This window comes from Coenobita brevimanus, chromosome 7, assembly GCF_032717465.1.
Source record: "Coenobita brevimanus isolate Jiangsu-jjx chromosome 7, ASM3271746v2, whole genome shotgun sequence".
NCBI lineage: Eukaryota > Metazoa > Arthropoda > Malacostraca > Decapoda > Coenobitidae > Coenobita > Coenobita brevimanus.
The window spans coordinates 37,081,356-37,104,333 of NC_136960.1; the positions used below are offsets into that span (position 1 = coordinate 37,081,356).

Consider the following 22,978-nt stretch of genomic DNA (forward strand, 5'->3'; position numbering starts at 1 on the left):
GTGGAAGCTGTATGTATAGAGAGATATAATAATTTTAACCATGGTGAAGGAATGTATAAATTAGATCCAGTGATGAGAGGATTAGTGGCAAGGTCCTTGCCGCCCCTTGTAATCCCTCACTCAGGTCGTGGACAGAGTAGAGGGAGAGTCAGGTGAGGTCACATCAGGTGTGGTTGGGAAAACGTGTCCTCACCCTGCATATAAGCAGCTTCTCGGCATTTGTATGTACCACTCTTGGTCTGTAGATCCACTGAAGAGGGCGACAGCTGTCGCCGAAACTGTTTGGAATACATCTTTTTTTCGTCTGCCAGTGTGGGTTTTTGTATCCTATACTCTTCAACTCACATTTCCTCCACACAATCCTAGTGCACAGACAGCAATTATGAACGCCTTTGGTGGCCAAGTCTAGCCCAGTATTCAAGGGCCGTTGACACCACAGTCTCTGCCTCAGCTGGACGCAAATGGGCCAAAACACTAGCCACACCTTCCACAGTGGTGACAGAGGAGAGAGACTGACGTAGATACAGGAGCAAGGCTAGCACTACATACCCTAACACACTCACATTACCAGTTGCTACCTTGTCAATCACCTTAGCTGCAGCAGTATCTGGCAGCACCTCATAAAATAGTCCCATGCAAAGATCTGTGAGTAGTGAGGTTGCAAAGAGACCCATGCTCAGTAGGTGGTGATGTATAGCAAGGTTCTCACGCCTTAGCTGTCCAGTTGCCTCGCTAATGGCTTCCATCACAACGTCCTGTTGATTGCAAAGCAGCCGCCACATTGCCAGGCTCACATGCAGCACCTCTACTGGGTCCTGGTAGAAGATGATCATGCGGCGTGCAATACAGAGAAATTTACGGCACTCCTGCCGCTGCAACTGCTGCTGGGGATTGTACAGCAATCGCGCCTCACTCACCAGCCACATCAGGACATAGTGGTGTCCCTGGGGGGTCCCCGGATCTCCGTGGTCACTAACACCATTTGTCCTGGGGGGACTGGGACAAGGCAGGAGGAGTGGGGAGCTTGGGGGAGGGGCCTTGTGTAGACGGAGACTCCTCACAGTACGCCACAGCTCCTCAAAAGTCAGTCTCTGCTGCAGACGCACATACTCCTGGGACTCAAGATGTCTGGGTGTGACTTCTAGGAGGTACTGCCACACTAATGGACGCCAGCACTGAGGCACAACACATTTCCGGCACCACACAACAAGCCGGCGTACATCCACTGGCTCTTCTCTCAGTAACGCCTCCAGTGCACGCCTCTCCTCAACCTCACGCAGCCCAACCTTCTCGTAAAACTGTACGCGAAAGTTGCGTTCCTCTGCCATCATTGAAAGTTCTTGTCTCTTAAAGTTTATTACAGTTTTAGTTTCTTACAGTTTTTTAAATCATGCATACATTTCACTTATATCGCACTGTCATGAACTGTGTATATCCACTACACTACCATATTCACAGACTACCACAAGTCAAAGTTTACCATTTTTGCATTTAAACTTTAATGTACTTCAGTCAATTTCAACACATTTACTTGAATATCATCACCGAAGGTAATCTGAAAATTGTTTGAAAACTTTAGGATCAAAGAATTACCATTATTGTATTAACAGAGCAAGTCCTTATTATAAGCTACCTTTTTACATACACTTTCTCACTATTAATTCCTGGGTAAACTTCAGAAAAGCTGCTAATTGAACTTCCACTCCTACATACTGTATGGAGTGGATTTGTCTGATGGGTGGATGTGGCGTGTTTGCAGGAAGTCCGGTACAGGGGTGGATCAGCCAGAAAGATTGTTGGGAAGGACTGTTGCTATAAGTCATTTTGGCAGGGGGGGACAGACGGATATGGAGGTGTTGATGTGATGGTTGCGGAGAAATGGGTGGAATATGTTATGAATGTTTTGAGAGTAAGCGATAGGATATTGGTAGTGAAAATTCTGTTGGGAAGAAAGATAGCTGCGATTATATCGGCATATGCTCCACAGGCAGGATTGGATGAATCAGAGAAAGATAGATTTTGGGATGATTTAATACGTGTAGTGAGTGTTATGCGGGATGATGAGATAGTGATTTTGGGAGGGGACTTAAATGGTCATGTAGGTGAAGCAGTACAAGGTTATGAAGCAGTGCATGGGGGATGTGCGTATGGTCTAAGCAATGCAGAAGGGGAAAGGATACTCGAGTTTGGGGAGGCAACGGACATGATTGTGTGCAACACATATTTTAGGAAAAGAGACAGTAGGTTAATTACGTATCAGTCTGGGGGAAATAGCAGTCAGATAGATTATTTTCTGGTTAGAAGGGCTGATGGGAGGTTAGTGAGGGATGTTAAAGTTATAGGAAGTGAGGAGCGTGTGCAGCAGCACAAACTATTGGTTTGTGATATGGTGCTTAAAGAACAAGTGATGAAAAAAAGGACTTATGTACCTAGGAGGAAAATATGGAAGCTGAAAACCAAGTAGTAAGGGATACCTTCTATAGCGAGTTGAGGAGAGTGGTAGCTGAACAGGGAGCTGTAGGCAGAGGAGTTAATGAACAGTACAGAGCCCTCAAGAACAATTTCTTGAGAGTTACTGATGTAACATGCGGTTGGACAAAAGGACCACCAAGACATAAAGTAACTTGGTGGTGGGATGAGGGTGTAGAAGCTGCAATTAAGGAGAAAAGAAGGCTTTTCCGGGAATGGAAGAAGGGTGGTAGCAAAGAGGAATATTTGGCTGCCAAGCGTAGGGCTAGAAGAGAGGTATACAGGGCAAAGTCTGAGTCACAGAGACAATTACTTGATAACCTAAATCATGGGGAATGGAAAAATATATTTAGGGTGGCAGGTCAGGTGAAGAGGGATAATCAGGATATCATAGGTGAGCAGTGTGTGAAGAATGATGAAGGAAGAGTAGTGGTGAACAGTGAGGATATTAAAGATGCATGGAGAGAGCATTATAACCGGTTGTTGAATGAGGAGTTTGACTGGGACAGGGAAGGTTTGGAGCCAGCAGATCCAGTGTGTGGTCCTTGGCCTTTGATTGATACTGCTACTGTGAGTGAGGCAATAGGCAGGATGAGGGTGGGGATGGCAGCAGGTGTGTCTGGGTTGACTGTTGAAATGTTGAAGGCCTCAGGCGATATAGGGGTGAGTTTAGTCACTGACATGATAAATAGGATTATTTATGAGTGTGTTGTCCCAGATGATTGGCTGAAGAGTGTAATTGTAAATGTGTATAAAGGGAAGGGTGCTGCCCCGGAAAGAGGAAATTATAGAGGTATAAAGCTTTTAGATCAGATAATGAAGGTAATGGAGAGAGTTTTAGAAGGTATGATTAGAGAAAGAGTGAATATTGATGAGATGCAGTTTGGGTTTATGCCAGGTAGGGGGACCACTGATGCCATATTCATTGTTTGACAGCTTCAGGAAAAATATATTGGTGGCAGAAGGGATCTTTATTTTGTTTTTGTTGATTTGGAAAAGGCCTTTGACAGAGTCCCTAGAGAGGTGGTGAAGTGGGCAATGAGAAAGCTTGGCTTGGAGAAGTAGCTGGTTAGGGTGGTTATGGCCACGTATGTGGGTGCTCACACCCAGGTGAGAGTGAATGGAGATTTGAGTGATGAGTTTTCCATGAATGTTGGTGTGCATCAGGGGTCAGTCTTGAGTCCCACGTTGTTTATCATGGTACTTGAAGCCCTTTCACGTGACTTTAGAAATGGACTCCCGTGGGAGTTGTTGTATGCTGATGATTTGGTGTTGACTGCAGAGAATGAAAGGGAGGCGGAGGAAAGGTTTAGGAAGTGGAGAGATGGTATGGGGCACAAGGGCTTAAGGGTAAATGCAGATAAAACAAAAGTGATGATATCTAGGGTTGGTGGAGGTACTGTCAAAGACGAGGGAGAGTGGCCATGTGCAGTTTGCCACAAGGGCGTGGGAAGTAATTTCATCTTGTGCGGTGTGTGATAAATGGGTTCATAAGAGATGTAGTGGTATCAGAGGTAGACTGCGAGATAATGCTGATTTTATGTGTACAGCGTGCCGGGGTGAGCAGGTGGAGAGTGTCAGACGTGAAAGGACTGAACTTGCTGGTGAATCTCTTGAGTGTGTGGAAGAGTTTTGTTATTTGGGAGACATGTTGTGTGCTGGAGGTGGGGCTGGAGCTAGCTCTGTGGCTAGGGTGAGAAGTGGTTGGAAGAAGTGGTTGGCTAGGGTGAGAAGTGGTTGGTGCTAAGGGGTCTTTGTATGCAGCATGTGTTAGGAGTGTAATGCTGTATGGCAGTGAGACCTGGGCAGTGAAGGAGGAAGATATTCGCCGGCTCAGATGTACAGAAATGACAATGATTAGGTGGATGTGCAGTGTGTCCCTGCGTCCAAGGCCTGGAGGGGCTGGGTTTACAATGGAAGAGTTGAGAGGTAGGATGGGACTGGAGTGTATTGGTGTTGTGATGAGGAGAGGTAGATTGAGGTGGTTTGGACATGTGGAGAGGATGGGGGATGATAATTGGGTGAGGAAGGTGAGAAGTGTTAATATTGGGGGTGGGGTTATGAGGGGTAGATCGAGAAAGACATGGGACAAGGTCATTAAGTGTGACCTTAGGGTTAAGGGACTGAACAGGGAGGCTGCAATGGATCGAGCAGCGTGGAGAGCTGCCATTAGGTGACCAAGGCCGACACATGCATGCATGTTGGAGCCTTTAAAAACGAAAACGAAAACGATTCCATACTTATAACAAGGACTTACTATACAATATAAATCTGAAGTTAATTATATATCTTCCTAAAGTAAAACGAGAAAAATATACTGAGCAGACATTTTTCTTTTAAATAATGGAGAATCTGAATAAAAAGAGGATAGTAGTAATAATGAGGACTGGATTTGGTGGTGCATCAAGAAACAAGACATCCAGGAATAAGACAAAGGGTAACCTAGATTTAAAGCCTTTAAACTTTATTTCATATATTAGAGAACTCTGGATGTGAAAGGGTTACTAAATACTGGATTTAATCTCTGTATCTGAAAACTCTGTCCTAAACTAAATAAAACTGTCTGCTGGTAGCAAGAAGGGGTCAGTGCCTTGCGGTTGCCATGCAATTTTGTTGACTTGGGAAAGACATCTTACAATAACAGGGCTTTTAAAGGCTGCCTCTGCCCCTCCAGTTGGTAAGTTTACAATACAGTTTTAAAAAATCATGATAAGTTATAAATTAAATCAAAGACATCTGACTGAATGGGTTAACCATTTCACTCAAGGGCATACTATATACAGCCTGCGCTCACTTATCGCACGATCAGAATGCACGAACCTCACATAACACGGAAGGCAATTTTTGAGGCCAAGAAATGGTCCAAATGCAAAAATGACATATAATGCAGGTGAAAAAAAATACCTAATCATTTTTTTTAAAACCATACTACAGTACGCTGCAATGATAGGGATTACTCAGCCTGAGGCCACAAATTAAGGTTTAAACAATCATTACACGAAAAAAATGGTCATAACATGGTGGGAACAGACATAGTGAGGGCAGCAATAGTCACAGGGCGGGTTGCATCTGCCAGTGATTTATGGCTGTCATGTGTCTGCGTGGGGTGTCGTCATGGTCTATATTCCTGACCCAGTTGAGCCTACCCTCTCCCTGTGCTCTGGTTGCACATGTGCTCTGTGTGATCTTTGCTTTTCTTTGGTCATGGAACCCCACTCCATCTCCCCCCAGCAAGTCCACAACCTATTCCACTCGAGGCGAGGAATTCTCCAGTGTTCGTATAATGAAGTCATTATTAGGTACGTAAATGTCCCAGGAAAAATCCCTGAAAAATTGCTCCAAAAGGTGAACTTGGGGCTAGCTTGGCTACCATGAAACCTTTTAACATGAAAACATATGGCTCTATAATGCGAATATCTCAAAAAGCGGGGCCTTCCAGGGACAATATTCGTGCGATGTGTGAGCGCTCGCTGTATGGTACAGGACTTAATAATTTCTATCAATTTTATCCAGGTTTGGACAGATTTTTCAAATTCATGGAGTTAGGTCCAGTACATGGCAGCCTTCATTAACACCTTAACCTGTGGGCTGTGGCAAGGGATCGTGCAGACATCCTCAGTGGTGAGGCAAAATGGCAATTTGGGTCATTCTTACAGATTTCCGTGACATGTATATCAGTGGCTTGGAAACTGCATCATGCAGCTACCCTTGGATTTTTTTTTATTGAAATCGACAAAGTTCTGGAGAAATAACTGTCAGACATTGCCTTTCTGAAAGGAACATGAAAACTATGCTTTGAGAGAGAGAGAGAGGGAGAAAAAGAATGTAATGTATATTGGGGCACACAAGACAGGCTGTAAACATACTTTTGCCAGTCTCCCCGCTCACCACGAGGGTTGCCAGCCTGCTCTGCAAGCTGCAATACAAGCTTAGGGTGCTACTTTTACACTCCTTATTTACCACCCTACTTCTCTTCCATTACCTCCTACTGACCTTACATTTAATTTTATGTTATTCTAAGCATATCTGGCCAACTACTGCCTTTCCTGGGGTGATAATATTTGGGAAAATGCATTACAAAGGGTGTACTTTTGGGTCATTGCTGCTGGTTCAACTTAGCACCTGGGCTCAAGATATGGGGTAGGAATGAAAGGTACCAGGTACCCTAATACCCCATAAATTTTGTGTAACGCTGATCCTTCTACAACGTTTCTGGTGCGTTGTTGAAAATCTTGCTCATGAGAGGTATGTGGCAGCTTTACAAGACACTCCCACATGTGGTACCAGTATGTCACAGCCCACAGGTTAACTACTAGAGGTCTGTCCTACGTTGACTATAAAGAGTAATTATATGGATGTAAAGAGAATACAGTACGATGAAAAATATACATCGCTTGATTGATGGGGTTACCCAAAGCCTAATTTATTAACCAGGTAACAGGGAGGAAATTCATGCAAATCCAAATTTATAACATAATTTTCATCATCATCATCATCCAGACCTCCTTTCCCACCCAAGGGCAGGGTGAGATGTAGCAATGTCCAGACAGCCCAAATTTGCCCAATCCAATGGGCCACACTTCCATTCACTCATCATCAAGCCCCCAGAATCCTGGCCCCATTGGATATGCCAAAAACATTCACCACGCTCTGTAGCTTTACACAAACGTATCCGACTGAGTCAATCCAGATGCTGGCACGTTAAAAAGGGATGCCAAAATCCCTGATCATGCACTTCTCCTCACAACATTCATCCAGCCAGCTCGATCTCTTGTCAGTTCCCTAGCCTCACCGACTTCCATACCTCTCTTCCTCACACACTCATTCACCATATCCCTCTGCCTTCTCCTTGTCCCACCTCGCCTCCTCCCTCCTTCAAATTCGCTCAGATATATCTTTTTCACCACTCTATTGTTATTCATTCTCTCCACATGACCATACCATAATTTTTAGCAAACAGATATTGCTGGTAAAAGAGGGATTAGTATAGCAGTGTAGCTATTAAAAACCAGCATCATGTCACTGGGGTTTGATGGTATTGGAAATGAGCACATTCCCCAAACACAGATGGCTCTATACTTTGGTGCCTCAAACTACATAACATCCTTTATTGTGCCATATCTATTTTAGTGTATTACCATAACAAATAAGAATAATATGATTTATTACAAATCATCTGTAACACCACCACAGACCAGCCCATATAGGCTATCACAATGATTTGTTCATGTTTCAAAATGTAAGGCATAATCCAGGAAACCATTTAATTTGCTGGATGGTAACCATGAAGCCTTATGACACTTGATGGCCTAGTGGGTTAAGGTGCTCCCACTGGATGAGGCCAAGGAGGGTTTACATTTTAGGGGTGGCTGGGGATTACTACTAAAATGCCACTCAGGGATGATTGAGGCTGGCTATGCTAACCTTAAATGTTGGGACTTGTAGCCTAGCCCCAGGTTCAAATGCTCTTGATGGGGCAAAAACAGGACTGGATGATGCATTAATGGCTGGGACCCCCTCAAGACTAGATGTTTCCCTAACCCTGAACAAGTATCACGGTGGCAACTAAAACAAAATGTAATTAAAGTGAAAGGTTTAAGAGATATAATTACCTAAACACCATTACTGTTGTCATCCCCCTCTTGTGTGGCCGCAGGTCCAGTTATGCTGCTAAGATCATCAAACTGGGAACACAGGGTTGCAACGTGAGCTTGCAATGAGACCATCAGGTCTTGCTGCTGCTTGTGAATATCAGCAACCTCTTCTGCTACTTGCTTCAGCTCTGTCCTCAGGGCCTGAACACAGCCCACTAACTCACTTGGTGTCTGGAAAAAACATGATTGTCATCATCATTGTCATCACCATCATCATCATCATTATCCTGATCTTTTTTTTTCCAATCACAGGATGATGTTAAAAATACAGTAGTCTGGTGCTAGTGAGTGAACAAATGGACATCAGTGTAGTGAAAGGATTAACTCTAAAATTGCTTCTAAGCTTATCAAAACTAGTATTACTCTTGGTATGAAAGAGATCATGCTTAAGCACAGAAATGTCTCACATGAAGTTACTATCTCTTTCATTCATAATGGACCTAAGTTACAGGGCTTTTGCCCAGCATTAAAAAAAATACCAGTTTACTTCATTACAGACAGTTTTTAACAAGATGACATGAAAAAACATATTTTGACATCCTCATCAGCAACATCTGCTGTCAGGACTTGTATACATCATTGTCATCTGTTGTCACAGCAACCCACCAAATCACTTGACATACAGCAAAAGCACATGTCTTATTCAGAGGCATAGCCAGGAATTTTCTAACGACTATGCAGATACAGTTTACTTTTTAACCCCTTGAACCAATGTAATTTTTTTTTTTTTTTTTTTTTTTTTTTTAACTCCATTTCACCAAGTTTGGCACTATCAGCAATGTCATCAACACCTGTAATGTACATGTAAATCCTCTGTACTAGGTGACTTTTTACTTATTACCTTAAGAACCAATATAAAGGCAATGCAAAAAGGTATATCCAGTATTGAGGGCCTTTATCAATGTAACAGGTGTTGACGACATCACTGATAAGGTGCCATACTTGGTGAAATGGAGTAGTGTAATTTCCTACTACCAAATTATTTTATTCAAATCAGGATATGCCTCTCACTCTGACTGAATTTATTAAGACTGTGGTATATTTAATGCCTCCATTTCAAGATGTCCATTTTGAGCTGAAAAAGAAAAAAAAAAAAGAAGAAAAAAAAGAGTCAGGATATGGCAAGAATAAAAAATAATAATCATCTGGTGGTGGTAACAATATACAATACACCACTGTCTATCATGGTTCTTGATTTTACCAATTGTTTTTTGCAGGAGTGTAAAGATCACAAAATAAAAAAGTTCAAGGTATAATTTGGGACTATACTAAACACTGTTGTTAAATCATCTCAAAATACACTACATGCAGATTCTAATGCCTGGTGATGTTTTGGGATACTACAAAGGATTTTTATGACTTTACATTGTTAAATTATGGCTGCATGAGTCCTTTTAAGGGGTTTCATTATTTTTTGAAGATTCCATTCTTCTGGGAACCACGTAGCATAACTCCTATGAATGACAAGGGCTTAGTGTAATTTCTAATACCAGTATGTAGCTGTAGTGTACTGGATGATGACTCAGCCTGTGTCCACTGGTAATGTAATCCCAAAGACAGTGGTATACAACAGTAAATTCCAGTCCCATCTCTCACAAATCATTAATCAGATAAGAGCTACTTGCCTCTGATTCAATTTACTGTGCCTCAGCCCTACATTTTCTGTCCACTTTAACTTAGCCTAAAAGTGGTCTCTCTTCATCTAAAATGCCATGCCTGTTATGAGAGTAACACTAAAATCCAGTGCTTAGTCATGAAGAGCTACAGAAACAGATGTAGAGCCACTGCATTGTCTTATTATGCCACTGAGCTACAGGGAAATATGCTACAAAAGGATGGAAACCTCTACAAGTTCATGTGAACAAAACAGTAAATTCCAGTTTACTTTGTCAACAGTCACAAATCAAATAAGGGGTAGTTACCTTTGAGTCAGTTCTCTGTGCATTAGCTAGATTCAGGTACTCTTGATTAACCTTGTATGACAGAGTATCCAGTTCACTCTCAGCCTTCCCAATCTGCAAGAGGAATACAGTACATGATTAATTACTGTAAAAAATATAAATATATACCGGAAGTTGTGTAGATTGGCTTGGGAAGAGGGAAGGGTTCCAGAGGACTGGAAATCAGGTATAATTGTTCCTCTGTACAAAGGAAAAGGGGAGAGAGAAGTATGTGGTAACCATAGGGGTATTTGCCTTCTTAGTGTGACTGGTAAAATATATGGTAGAATACTCATTGATAGGGTTAGGCATATGACAGAGGAGCTAGTTGGAGAAGAACAAGGGGGATTTAGGAAGGGAAAAGGGTGTGTAGATCAGATATTTGTTCTAAGATGTTTAGTGGAGAAGTATCTAGAGAAGGGAAGGAAAGTGTATGCTGCCTTCATGGACTTGGAGAAAGCTTATGACAGAATAGATAGGCAAGGTATGTGGAAGGTATTAAGAATATATGGAGTGGAGGGGAAATTGTTGAGTGCTGTGAAGAGTATGTACGAGGGAGCTAGGGCTACGGTGCGAGTGGATGGTGAGCTGAGTGAGTTCTTTGATCTCAATGTGGGACTGAAACAGGGGTGTGTGATGTCTCCATGGCTGTTTAATATATATATGGATGGGGTTGTAAAGGAGGTGCAAGGTAGGGCAGTGGATGTGGGGGTGGCCCTAATGAATGAGGGTGAGATTTGGAAGCTTCCGGTGTTGCTGTTTGCTGATGATACAGTATTGTTGAGTGAAGATGAATGGGAGTTGCAAGGTTTGGTGAATGAATTTGGGACAGTGTGTAGGAGGAGGAAGCTGAAAGTTAATGTAAACAAAAGTAAAGTTATGGTGTTTGAGAGGAATGAAGTCACAGAGTGTGCAGTGAGGTTGGATGGTGAGGATATGGAGAATGTGAGTGCATTCAAGTACTTGGGTAGTGTGATGAGTAAGGATGGAACTTTGGGGGATGAAGTATGTGAAAGGGTACAGCAGGGAAGAAAGGTTGTTGGTACACTGAAAGCAGTGATGAGAAATAGGGAGGTGAGTATGGAAGTTAAGAAGTCACTGCATGATGGTATTGTGATCCCTACCCTGACGTATGGAAGCGAGGCGTGGACCTTGCATGAGGGGAACAAGTCAAGAGTGAGAGCAGTGGAAATGAGTTACTTGAGAGGAGCATGTGGAGTGACGTGGAGGGACAGGTTGACGAATGAAGAAGTGAAGGAACGTTGTGGGATAGATGTGGATGTGGTTGAAAAGATTAGGAGAAATACACTGAGGTGGTTTGGACATGTGGAGAGAATGGAGAATGAAAGACTGACTAAGAGGGTGTATGTAGGTGAGGTGGAGGGAGGGAGAGGGAGGGGTAGACCGAGGATGAGGTGGAGGGATGGAGTTGAGAGGTATATGAGGGAGGGGGGGTGAGTTGGGGGGAGAGGAGTCAAATGGTGGGTGACAGAGTGACTTGGAGGCGTTTTGTCTGCGGCCACCCTTTGCGGGATTAGGGCGTCGGGCTATAGATAGATAGATAGACATATTTTACAGTGCTGTGAACTTTGCAAATGGAAGAACTACACTCACAGATGAAAATGTTGTTTATAGAGGACACACAGTATGAACGAAAAAGGTGCCTCTCGGTTTGACTGATTGACTGAAACAATGCAACCGCCAGGGTTTACTCTTGGTTTATGTTGCTCAGTCAAATAACTTTTTGAGATCAGCACAGACTGCTAGCACTCCTTCCCAAAAATCTTGTCTGCACATCACAAGAACCTACAGTGCTAGAATATGGTCAACTTTAGGGTTACTGAGCATGAATCAGGTCTGCCCCAAGACTTTCAGCATCCGGTCTTCGAGTTGCATCAAAAGCACATGAGCTACAAACTTCCTGTCATGCTGAGCATCACAAAGTACTGCAGTCATGTTGATTTCCTTTCCATTTCCAGACATGGATAACTAAACCTCCTGTCTGGCCAGAGGGTCTATCTATTTATCTATTGCCAGATGACATAATCCCATAAGGGGTGGCCATTTGACCTTGAGTTATTTGTTTTACAGGGAGGGGCACTAACCCTCCACCAACCCACTTGTTGACACATAGGGAGCATGTATGGTTTGGTTATATGGTTACCACCCAGCATTGTAAATAGTTTCTTGGCTTACAGGAAACCATTTGGCTTGTCACTCAATGTAAAGCCACCTGTAAAGGAAAGAAAAGCAATAAGAAGTGACAGGAAAGATGGGAGAAATAGGAAGAGAGGACGGCAGGCACAGAAAAGGAATGATAAAGGCTAAGGAAGAAGTGGGCAGCACTACATCAAGTGAGTGGATGATGGTCGCCACTACCTACCACAGGAATTATACCAATATACCAAACAGTTTCCTTGCCCACATGTAACCATCAGGTCATAGCCTCTCACCCAGCTATGGTAAGTTCCACAGGGATCACAGGGATGCCACAAACACCAGCACCTCTGTCTTTTTTCAATTTAGCCACTCCCTTCTTCACTTCCTCGAGAAAAGTCACAGCATTGTAACATATGACAGGACAGCCTAGCAGTTAGTGGTTACACATAAGCCAGTGCAAACTGGTCACTGGTGGTGACCAACATCCACTACTCAATGTAGTGTTGCCTACTTCTTCCTACATCTGTATCATTCTTTTTCTGTCTGCCCTCCTTTCTTCCTATTTCTCTCATCCTTCCTGTCACTTATTATTCTTCTCCCCACTTCAGGTGACTTTATACTGAGTGACAATCCTAATGGTTTCCTGTAACCCAGGAAATACTTTGCAATACTGGGTGGTAACCACATAACAAAGCAATGAGGTGACGTGGAGCCTCCTTTGGTGTCCATGTTGACTTGGTGGAGATGCAAATCCGACGTCAATCAGGGAACCAAATCCCCACACTCTTACCCATGCCTCGCCATAGGAAGGCACTGTCTATCACAAGCAGACATCTGTTCCCTGCATGGGACAGCCCTGCAGAGACAGTTGCTTGCCAAGAGTTGACAAGACTGCTTGGCCAGACAGACCAGGTTACTCAACAACAAGAGAAGTCAACAGAGGCAATTCACTGGGGGCTCTGCCATATAGAGTTGCACATAACACTCAACTCAACCAGCCCTCTACTCACCCACCTCTGACAGAAGCCTTCTGCGTGGAGTCTGAACAGAGTTATCCCGGGAGTTGGGCCTGAAGAAGAGTTTCTTCAGGGCTGATAAGTAGGCAGAAGGTCATTTGTATGATAATGATCCTCCACCCTCTCAGCAATTTCCATGACATACTTTTCTCTATCCCTTCTCACTGAAATTTCTACAGAACATGACAGAAGCCTGTGCTGCTCCCGATCCTTAGCCAGTCTGGCAACATGACTCTCTTCGACTGCAGAAGGTTTGGAATGTTCAAAGCCCCCTTTCAAAGTGTTCTCCAAATGCTAAACCCCCCGGTGAAACTCCTGGCTAATGCATGTTTGCACCAGCATAATACCCATCACAAACTAGGTGGGGTTAGGTATCCCCCCCCAACCTTACATCTGGCTGATGGGGTCCCATGTGTTTGACCCAACAACCTTCATACCTAATGCCAGCCCATCAGAGTCACCACTTGGACCTGCTCAAGAGCCCTTCCTCGCCAGTGTGTGGGGAGGGACCCCCAGCAAAAAACATGGGTTAGGATCAGCCAAGACCAAGTGACCCTGATCCCTCTTCCTCTTTTCATGGTGGCAGCAGTTTCTGTGGGGAGAGAATGCAAACCCTTGGCCAACCTCCCAAGTCCCGAAAGGCATGGAAGGCCTTACCACTACCCTAAGGACATGAGGGTGGGTTCCCTAGCCACCAGGTGAACTGCCAACCAAAGCTAATGCCCTCCACCTACCCCACCAGACGGTCATTGGCTGAAGCAGCTCATATAATCTTTGATAGGTCTTGTTTTTCTTTTTGCTGGGTGTCTAGTCACCCTCCTCACTGGACAAAACCAGTGGGGTTGCAGGTTTAGTCACCGACGTTCCGACCATGAAACAGGTAGTACTGGATTACATGGTATCTGTAGCATGTCAATGCATGACCTGACCTGAGTCATTTTTTACATATACTCACTTATTTTTGCAACAGTCCCCACCCCACTCTGTTTCAAGACTCCAGCTTTTCCTCTGGGAAATGTGTGTTACAATCATACAAACTGCACAAAAATGTATCACAAAAGTATAATTTCAACCATATATGTGCTAACACTTAACCTAAGCTAGACCTGACCCGGAGTTCAACTTCACCAACAGGCAGTGTGCTGTGCTGCAACTGGCTGAAACCTGGCCAACACAACATGACTGGCTGACTCTCGAGCTGAATAAAATATTAAGCACCAACATTACAATTCAATTGTGATAGAAGCATATAAGAGAAAACCTTCCCAGAATAATTAAATTTACTAGCTGTATATGAACTCCCAACAATCCATGCTATTAACAAAGCACTGTACCATACAATACCGTGGAGGTAGTCGGCATCATAGCATGTGTCACCTTCTGAAGAAACACTTACTCCTATAGGCCTACTCCTATACTGACCATATTTCTGACAATATGAAGAAATATAGAGAAATGAGGGTTTGAGTTGGGAGGGAGGGCAGGGCAACATGGAGGTGGTTGGTTTGTGGCCACCCCTTAAAGCAGGGGTGGGGAATGTCCAGCCTCCAGACCGTACAAGGCCCGCAAGACCATTTGATCAGGCCCGCGAGACAATTCATAAATGCAATGTCATAAACTCATGAATGAATATATGTATATTATGTACTGGGCTACAGTTGATTTTAAGTTGATAATTTTGTATGGCCCGCGAATGATGTTAAAAATATCCTAATGGCCCTTAATAGGAGAAAGATTCCCCACCCCTGCCTTAAAGGATGAGGGTGTCTGGCTATACATAAAGAGCCTACACACAGTAAATACTAAAAGCAGTAATGTGCTGAGAATTCAGACGCTGAGAAAGTGTGAAATAGCTAACCGTATAGAGCCTACTACAGAACTGCCTACATACTTAGCCTACATTTTTTACAATAGCTCAAGAGTGGAATTTGCATTAATCTAAGAAAACACCAAGACAATTTGAGTCAATCTTGGAGAGACTGCAGGCAAAGGGAGTTGCCACAGCTTGTATCAGTGGACACAGAAATCTACCTATCCATCTATAGCCAGACGCCCTAATCCCACAAAGGGTGGCCGCAGACAAAACGCCTCCAAGTCACTCTGTCACCCACCATTTGACTACCCTCCCCCCTCCCTCATAGACCTCTCAACTCCATCCCTCCACCTCATCCTCGGTCTACCCCTCCCTCCACCTCACCTACATGCACCCTCTTAGTCAGTCTTTCATTCTCCATTCTCACCGCATGTCCAAACCACCTCAGTGTATTTCTCCTAATCTTCTCAACCACCTCCACATCCACCCCACAACGTTCCTTCACTTCTTCATTCGTCAACCTGTCCCTCCATATCACTCCACATGCTCCTCTCAAGTAACTTATTTCCACTGCTTTCACTCTTGACTTGTTCCCCTCTTGCAAGGTCCATGCCTCGCTTCCATACATCACGGTAGGGATCACAATACTATCATGCAGTGACCTCTTAACTTCCATACTCACCTCCCTATTTCGCATCGCTGGTTTCAGTGAACCAACAACCTTCCTTCCCTGCTGTACCCTTTCAAGCACTCATCCCCCAAAGTTCCATCCTTACTCATCATAATACCCAAGTACTTGAATGCACTCAGAAATAGATGTTTAATTGCCATGCAGAGAAGTGCAAGTTCATGAGAAATAGAAGGGGCAGTACAGAAGGCTGACTCTACAAAATGACCAGATGCCTGTAAAAAAGCTCTTCAGAAAAGGAGTTATGAGTAATCATCAATGATAAACTGGCTTTGCTGGACCATCTTGCTGAAAAAATAGACATGGCAAGAAGGACTGTTTACTTGATAAGAAGGACCTTCCTTAGAGTGGACAACAAAATGTTCAAATCAGTGTGTGTAGCCTTGGTGAGACCTCATCTTAAGTATGCAAATCAGACATGGAACCCACAGCTGGTGAAAGATATTGAGGCAGTAGAGTGTGCTATGCAGGGATACCAAACTGCTACCAGTACCTGGGATGAAGGAAATACCATACGAAGAAAGGCTGAGCATCAGGGACGATCCACTGGCAATCTCCTCACCTACCTTTCAGAATCGTGGTCATCCTCCTTTCGGGACTTCGGCGAAAGTTTTGCCATTGCACTTGACATCTCAAAGGCTTTCGATCGAGTCTGGTATAAATCTTTAATTTCCAAACTGCCCTCTTACAGTTTCTATCCTTCTATCTGTGCCTTCATCTATAGCTTCCTTTCTGGTCGTTCTATAGCCGCTGTTGTAGGTGGCCATTGTTCTTCTCCTAGATCTATTAACAGTGGTGTTCCTCAGGGCTCTGTCCTATCACCCACTCTCTTCCTTTTATTCATCAAAGAATTTCTAAGCTGTACATCTAACCCTATCCACTCGTACGCCGATGAATCCACCACTGAGAGGTCTATGAGGGAGGGGGGAGGGTAGTCAAATGGTGAGTGACAGAGTGACTTGGAGGCTGAATTGGTAGAGAGGCGGCTTGCAGTCCTAATGGACCCAGGATCGAATCCCAGCCGGGGCAGGGAACAGTTTAAGGATTTGAATTTCCTAGAAAGCAGACTTTCCTGATCTACCTGATGACCCGCTGACATGTCGTAAAAGTACCCCCGCTAGTACCAGGACACCAGTCCTGTATGAGACAGACCTAGCATGTATTCAATATGGATGGTGGGTGTTAGCGCCAAAGTGGTGACATGTGGAGGTGTAGGAGGACGACTGGGCCTTGGGATAGGTCACTGCCCCCACGAAATAGGCCCTGAGCCTTTGCCCAAATTCGGACACGTAAAAAAAAAAAAAAATGAAATAACAATGGATGAGGCTATGGCACAGCTAATGTCTGACTTGGCTCATATCTCTGACTGGGGTAAAACTAACCTTGTTGTTTTTAATGCATCAAAGACTCAGTTCTTACACCTACCAACCTGTCAAAATCTTCCACAGGTATACCCACTAATGTTTAATAATATTCAGCTTAATCCTGCATCATCCTTGAATATGCTTGGGGTTTCATTCGCTTGGGACTTATCTTGGAAAGAACATATTACATCTCTTGCAAAATCTGCTTCTAAGAGATTAGGTGTGCTAAGCCATTTCTGTTCTTTCTTTACCCCTGCACAATAATGTTGACTCTATACACGGGTTTTATCCACTCCTGTGTGGAGTACAACTCTCATGTGTGAGAAGGCTCCCCCACATACAGCTCTTCTCGACAGCGTGGAGTCAAAGGCTTTTCGTCTCATTAACTCTTCTCCTCTTACTGCCTCCCTTCAACCTCTGTCTCTTCGCCGCACTGTTGCATCTTTATCTCTTTTCTATCGCTACTTTAATGGTCACTGCTCCTCTGAACTGTCTGCTTGCATACCTCCACCTCTACGACGGGTGTGTAGCACCCGTCTAGCAGCAAACTCTCATCCCTTTTCTGTCCAACTCTCTAATGCAAGAGTTAACTGTTACTCCCAGTCCTTCATTAATGCAACAGGTTAAATCAGGAACTGTCTCCCTCTGTCTGTATTTCCTGCTAGCTATGATTTCCAGTCTTTCAAACGCAGTGTGTCCAGGCATCTCAAAATGATCGGATCTTGAATTTGGCTCTCTATTGTATTTTGTTTTTCTCTTGGAGGGATCGATTATTGTGGGCTTGTGGCCTTTGGTTCCTTCTTCCTAGCATATATGAAAAAAATATATATATATATTGATCTATCAAAGATTACATGGGAATATGACTGAAACATACAAAATTGAGATCTATTTAACTGTAGCCACATGCCATAATCCCACAAAGGGTGGCCATTTGTCTCTGAGTTAGTGGTTTTATGGGGAGGTGCACTAACCCTTAGCCAACCCACTTGCTGATACGTAGGGAACTCATGTGGGTTGGTTATATGGTTATCACCCAGCACTGTAAATGGTTTCCTGGCTTACATGAAACTATTTGGCTTGTCACTTAATGTAAAGCCACCTGGAAAGGAAAGACGAGTAATAAAAAGTGACTGGAAAGATGGGAGATACATGAAGAAAGGAGGACAGACAATGAAAAACAACGATAAAGGTGAAGGAAGATGCAGGCAGCACTACAAGTTAGTGGATGATGGTCACCACCACCTACCACAATATCTGTCTATCTATCTATTGCCAGACGCCTCAGTCCCGTTTGGGGTGGCCACAAACAAATCGCCTCCAAGTCGCCCTGTCCCCCGCCATTTCACTGCCCTGCTCCCAACTCACACCCCCCTCTCTCATATACCTCTCCACCCCATCCCTCCATTTCATCTCATCATTCACTCCCCTTACATTCCAAGTTCCAATTACCATGTCCTTTGTCTGGTCCTTGGTCGTCATCATTTGGTCAGTCCTTGTCCGAGGCTTGTTGTTTGTTTTTTTTAGTTAGTTGTTTTCCGGGGAGGGGCACTAACCCTCCGCCAACCCTTTTAGTCGCCTTTTACGACAAGCAGGGATACTGGGGGAGTATTCTTGAAAAACCCCCCTACCCCCAGGGGGTAAAGAAGAGAACCTAGAGTCTTATAATCAGTTGGCTGAACTTATACTGTAGGAAATATTACACACACTTTTGTGATAGGATGTTCCATTTCAGGGAGAAATTTCAGTAAGAGGCAATTCAAAGAAAATCTCCAAGACAATATCAAGATTGAATGTAAGAAAATATTAATTTCCATGGAGTTGTGGACATGTGGGATGATTTACCTGAACTTTAAAAGTACTGGAAGTAAGTGTCTAAAACAGTTGGGAAACCTGACAGCCTTGATGAATTTGGGGCAAATCAGAACAAAAGTTCAATCATAGAGCACATATACACTAACATTCACCTCAAGCAGCCACCACCAAGAAACATGCCTGTGTCACTTTTTAAGATTACAGTCATGCTGAGATTACGTGGTGCTGTTTCAGTCCCTTATTATTTGGTTACCTAACCTTGCCTAACCAAATATTCTGTGACATTTCTACTTAATTACTACCTACATACTGGTATAGGTTACAGATCCAAACTCACAGGACACAATGCCTGACATGAGCTGCTGTTCTACTAAACACTTTGCTAGGGCACAGGGAAACATATTAATGTAGTAATATGGTAGAAATGTCACCTAATTTTAGGTTAGGTTTCCAAGGCATGTTAAATTATTAGGTTAGGCTGGGTATCCAAATAATAACGGGCCAAAACAGCACCATATAATCTCAGCAGGTAGCACTGAGCTGGAGTCACAGGCTCAGCAGAAAGCCTCCTGCAGTAACAAGACTTTATGAAACTGTAAACTTTTTCCATTAAGCTCTTTCAGTCTAAGGATTCACTTGGCCTTTTTTACTCAAACTTGCCTAAAACTGCCATCTCTCCATTCTGAATGAGGAATTATAACAAGAGATTAACACTACTCATAAATGCTATGTAAAGGCTGTGGTCATCTTTTATGTCACTGAGCCATGTGAAATAAGCTGCAAAGGGACGAAAATCTGCGCCAAGTTTGAGTGAAATGAGTACAGTATTTTCTTAAGACTGAAGTATAATGATTTCGTATCAGCTTAAGGGAGTTCCCTAGGGGTCAGGCAATCCATGATTCCATGAAGAATCAAAATTCAGTAGGAAAATCCCCAAACTGACACCACTAAACGGGACTCATGTTTATGTATGCTTATTACCTATACATTTCAGTCACTGTTATCTTACCAGGCTCTCCAGCTTCTTAGCTGTATCTTCCATAGTACACAGATGCTGCCGTTGCTGCTGTGAGTGACAACCGACAGCATGTACCAAGGCGGCTGCGACCAACACTGAAGGTTTGTTGCTGTAATGTGGCCGCCGCGTCAACTACCAAGCAGTAGAGTCATAGAATTTGTCATATGAATGTCATTTTTTCTTCAAATCCTCGTTTGCCGATAAATAAAAATATATATATAAAACACAAACCTACTGTATAAGCAATGTATTTTAGCGCCAATTTGCTTACTATTCTATCTATAATCTTTTTCTTCTTGGGAGTATGAAGGTTCAAAATCGAGTTTAGTTGGAGGAGTCACTGAAATATTTATCACTATCTTTCTGTCTACGTATGAGCACCTTAAGCTAGTAAAGTATGATCACATACAAATCGCCTCCATGTCACTCTGCTCACTGCCATCAGGCTGCCCTTTCTCCAATTCACAACCACCCTCATTCATATACTGTACCCCTCCAACTCCACCCATACCTGCCCTCCCCCACCCATTCTTCCTCACATAAATACACTTTCCTTTAGTTCTTTCATCTAGATTTTTGTCCTTTCGTAATTTGTTCAAATAGCTCAGTGGCAGAATAAGGGACTACACAGCTCTGCATGTTTTCCATAGCACTTCTTCATTATTAACAACCTATTCTACTGTTAACCTATTGTTACAAAACAGCATTCGGGATAATGTGGTGGTAATTTTAGGTAAAGTTAGAATAATGGCTGTATAATCAATATTACATTCTTTATTCTCTCCACCTTGTCAAACCATTTCAGGGTGCTTCTCCTCAATCTTTATAAATATTTTCTCATTCCAGGGTCCAGAACGATAGTAAGTTACAGAAGTAACCTATAGGTTTTCCTTCAGTCTGTTCCCAATATTCCCATGTCAGATTTTATATACTGTATTACATGGAGATCTTTTATGTTATTCTGCCAGTTTGGCATGGAAGGTATGCTGGGTGCAGGAAAGCTGAAACCTTGTCTGCAGTTCATATTTCTACAGTATGATCTAATTACATCTCCTTGAAATGGTAATAGTACAGTAAAACTTTGAATTATCCAGCATAATTCAGCCAACACCCACGCCGGATATTGTAGAATGCCGGATACTCCATAATACCCCCAATTGGCTATCCATTCGACGTCAAGCCACATAATGTGTTGTTATCCGTCTCAACTCTCTATCCTAAAAACTTTCCTACAGTATTACCCATAAGCAAAAGATTAAAATTAAGCATAAAATACAATACAGTACTGATACAGTGCATATAATGGAGTGACACAGTACATAATATAATCATAACTGTAGTGTACTTACCTAGTTTTGGCACTGATGAAGGGTTGACATGCACAGGTACATCCTCACTATACAGTAGTCAAAGCACAAGGGAACAGAACACTGAGGGGGCACAAGGTTAGTCACACCACTACAGCGACAGGCGAGGCATGGAAGGCCACAAACTATATCGCAGTACTAGGGCTCTACCACCACATAGACCACAAGAGCAGAGCACACATATACGTCCTCACTATACGGCATCCATGGAAGAGATTGAGAGAGTGACGGTAGGCTAGGTGTGCCACTTGGGTAGCTCCCTCAACACACTGTGGCTGGCGCATTGCAGGATCTGCCCACATGCCGACTGGGTCCTGTGTCTGAGCTGAAGACCTGATTGTTTCCTGTTTCTGAGCTGGATATCACATAATTTTGCTGGATAGTTTGAACAGAGCCGAGCGAAATGCTCTGGAAATTGCACTGGGCTGGATATTGCGACAAGGGATAATTGATACTGTGGGTTAACTGTCCCGCTGCAGTTATCCTGCACGTTCTGTGGTGCAGTCAAAATTGTGATCCATCACTGCAACATTTATGTATTTCTTATCTTTTGGTATAATCAACATTGCCTACAGCTGGCTTCATGAAAATCTGAGCTACAAATGTACATACACTGCAATAGTTTTTTCTTTCTTTCTTTATGTATATCATATATATATATATAATATATATATATATATATATATATATATATATATATATACACACACAATGCCACTAGGGGCCAGATTAAGATGCTCATTTATTTACATCCTCAACATGGTGATAAGGCAAGGGTAAAACGATTTTTATTCCTTTTCTCTATTCTCTCAACAAATTATACTCTAGCAGCTTCCAAATGCCTCTCAAATCCCTCTATATCCCTAAACGGAGGATGGTGGACTGCAGGAGGATGGTAACACCCTGCACTTCACCACATTCAAATACAGATGAACCACAATCAAAATCCACCCAGATATACATTTGCTCATGATCACCAGCCTGACCTAGTAACCCCTGTGAGCCTGCAGTGCATGATATCTACAGCACCAAAAACACACAGTAGACATGAAAGGCAGCCCCTGGCAGTTGTGGACATAAACGATCTATTCTATCACCATCATCTGGACCTCCTTTCCCACCCAAGGGCAGGGTGAGGAGTAGCAATGTCCAGACAGCCTAAATCTGCCCAATCCAATAGGCCACTTAATCATGGCAGTCGTTTCAGAGAGCCATGATCTATTCCATTATAATAAATAATTATGCAATAAGGAGTCATTCAAATCCAGAAAGGCAATCTTTGGAGCCCAAATTACTTTCTAGAATATCATGTACAGTACTGGTGTGAGTTTTAAAACTGACCAAAAGCTGAACCAATAGTTGTTGCTGCTGTTGTTTAACTCCAGTCTGTCTGGCCAAGTAGGTTCGTTAACCACAGGTAAACAACTGCTTCTGTGCGGCCATCCTACAAGTACAAAGGGATACATTGTGAGGGAATCTGGTGCCCCCTTGTGGTAGACAGCACCTCACCAGGGTCAGACGGTTCCTTCCCCATGGTGAGGTGCTGGGAAATATTAAGTTTGGCTCCTAAGTGGATGCCACAGCTGTTGCACCCAGAGTGCACAGCACCACCATGTGTAGGGTCCTCATCAGCACCTGAATTGGTAGTCTTTCTACCTATCTACCTATCTTCAG

General features: G+C 43.3%; 2 protein-coding genes across 2 annotated transcripts; both read right to left on the minus strand.

Moving 5' to 3' along the window:
- Positions 1-343: 343 nt before the first annotated feature.
- On the minus strand, positions 344-1,346 carry TBC1d7 (TBC1 domain family member 7). The gene has a single exon (XM_080276081.1). It carries the CDS (start codon positions 1,329-1,331, stop codon positions 381-383), a length of 951 nt encoding a protein of 316 aa, XP_080132207.1. The 5' UTR covers positions 1,332-1,346; the 3' UTR covers positions 344-380.
- An 86-nt stretch (positions 1,347-1,432) lies between these two features.
- On the minus strand, positions 1,433-20,005 carry LOC145404588 (uncharacterized). The gene is made up of 4 exons (XM_080276109.1): positions 19,929-20,005; positions 10,046-10,138; positions 8,082-8,294; positions 1,433-1,555 (listed from the first exon to the last, which is right to left on the minus strand). The coding sequence occupies exons 1-3, from the start codon at positions 19,959-19,961 to the stop codon at positions 8,082-8,084; spliced, it is 339 nt and encodes a 112-aa protein (XP_080132235.1). The 5' UTR covers positions 19,962-20,005; the 3' UTR covers positions 1,433-1,555.
- Between the last annotated feature and the right edge of the window lie 2,973 nt (positions 20,006-22,978).

Excerpts from the sequence above, each read along its gene's own strand:
- TBC1d7 (XM_080276081.1), bottom strand. The coding sequence starts at position 1,331 with ATGATGGCAGAGGAACGCAACTTTCGCGTACAGTTTTACGAGAAGGTT.
- LOC145404588 (XM_080276109.1), bottom strand. The coding sequence starts at position 19,961 with ATGGAAGATACAGCTAAGAAGCTGGAGAGCCTG. Across the intron at positions 10,139-19,928 it reads CTAAGAAGCTGGAGAGCCTG|ATTGGGAAGGCTGAGAGTGA; the intron begins GTAAGATAACAG and ends TTCCTCTTGCAG. Across the intron at positions 8,295-10,045 it reads CACAGAGAACTGACTCAAAG|ACACCAAGTGAGTTAGTGGG; the intron begins GTAACTACCCCT and ends TGTTTTTTCCAG.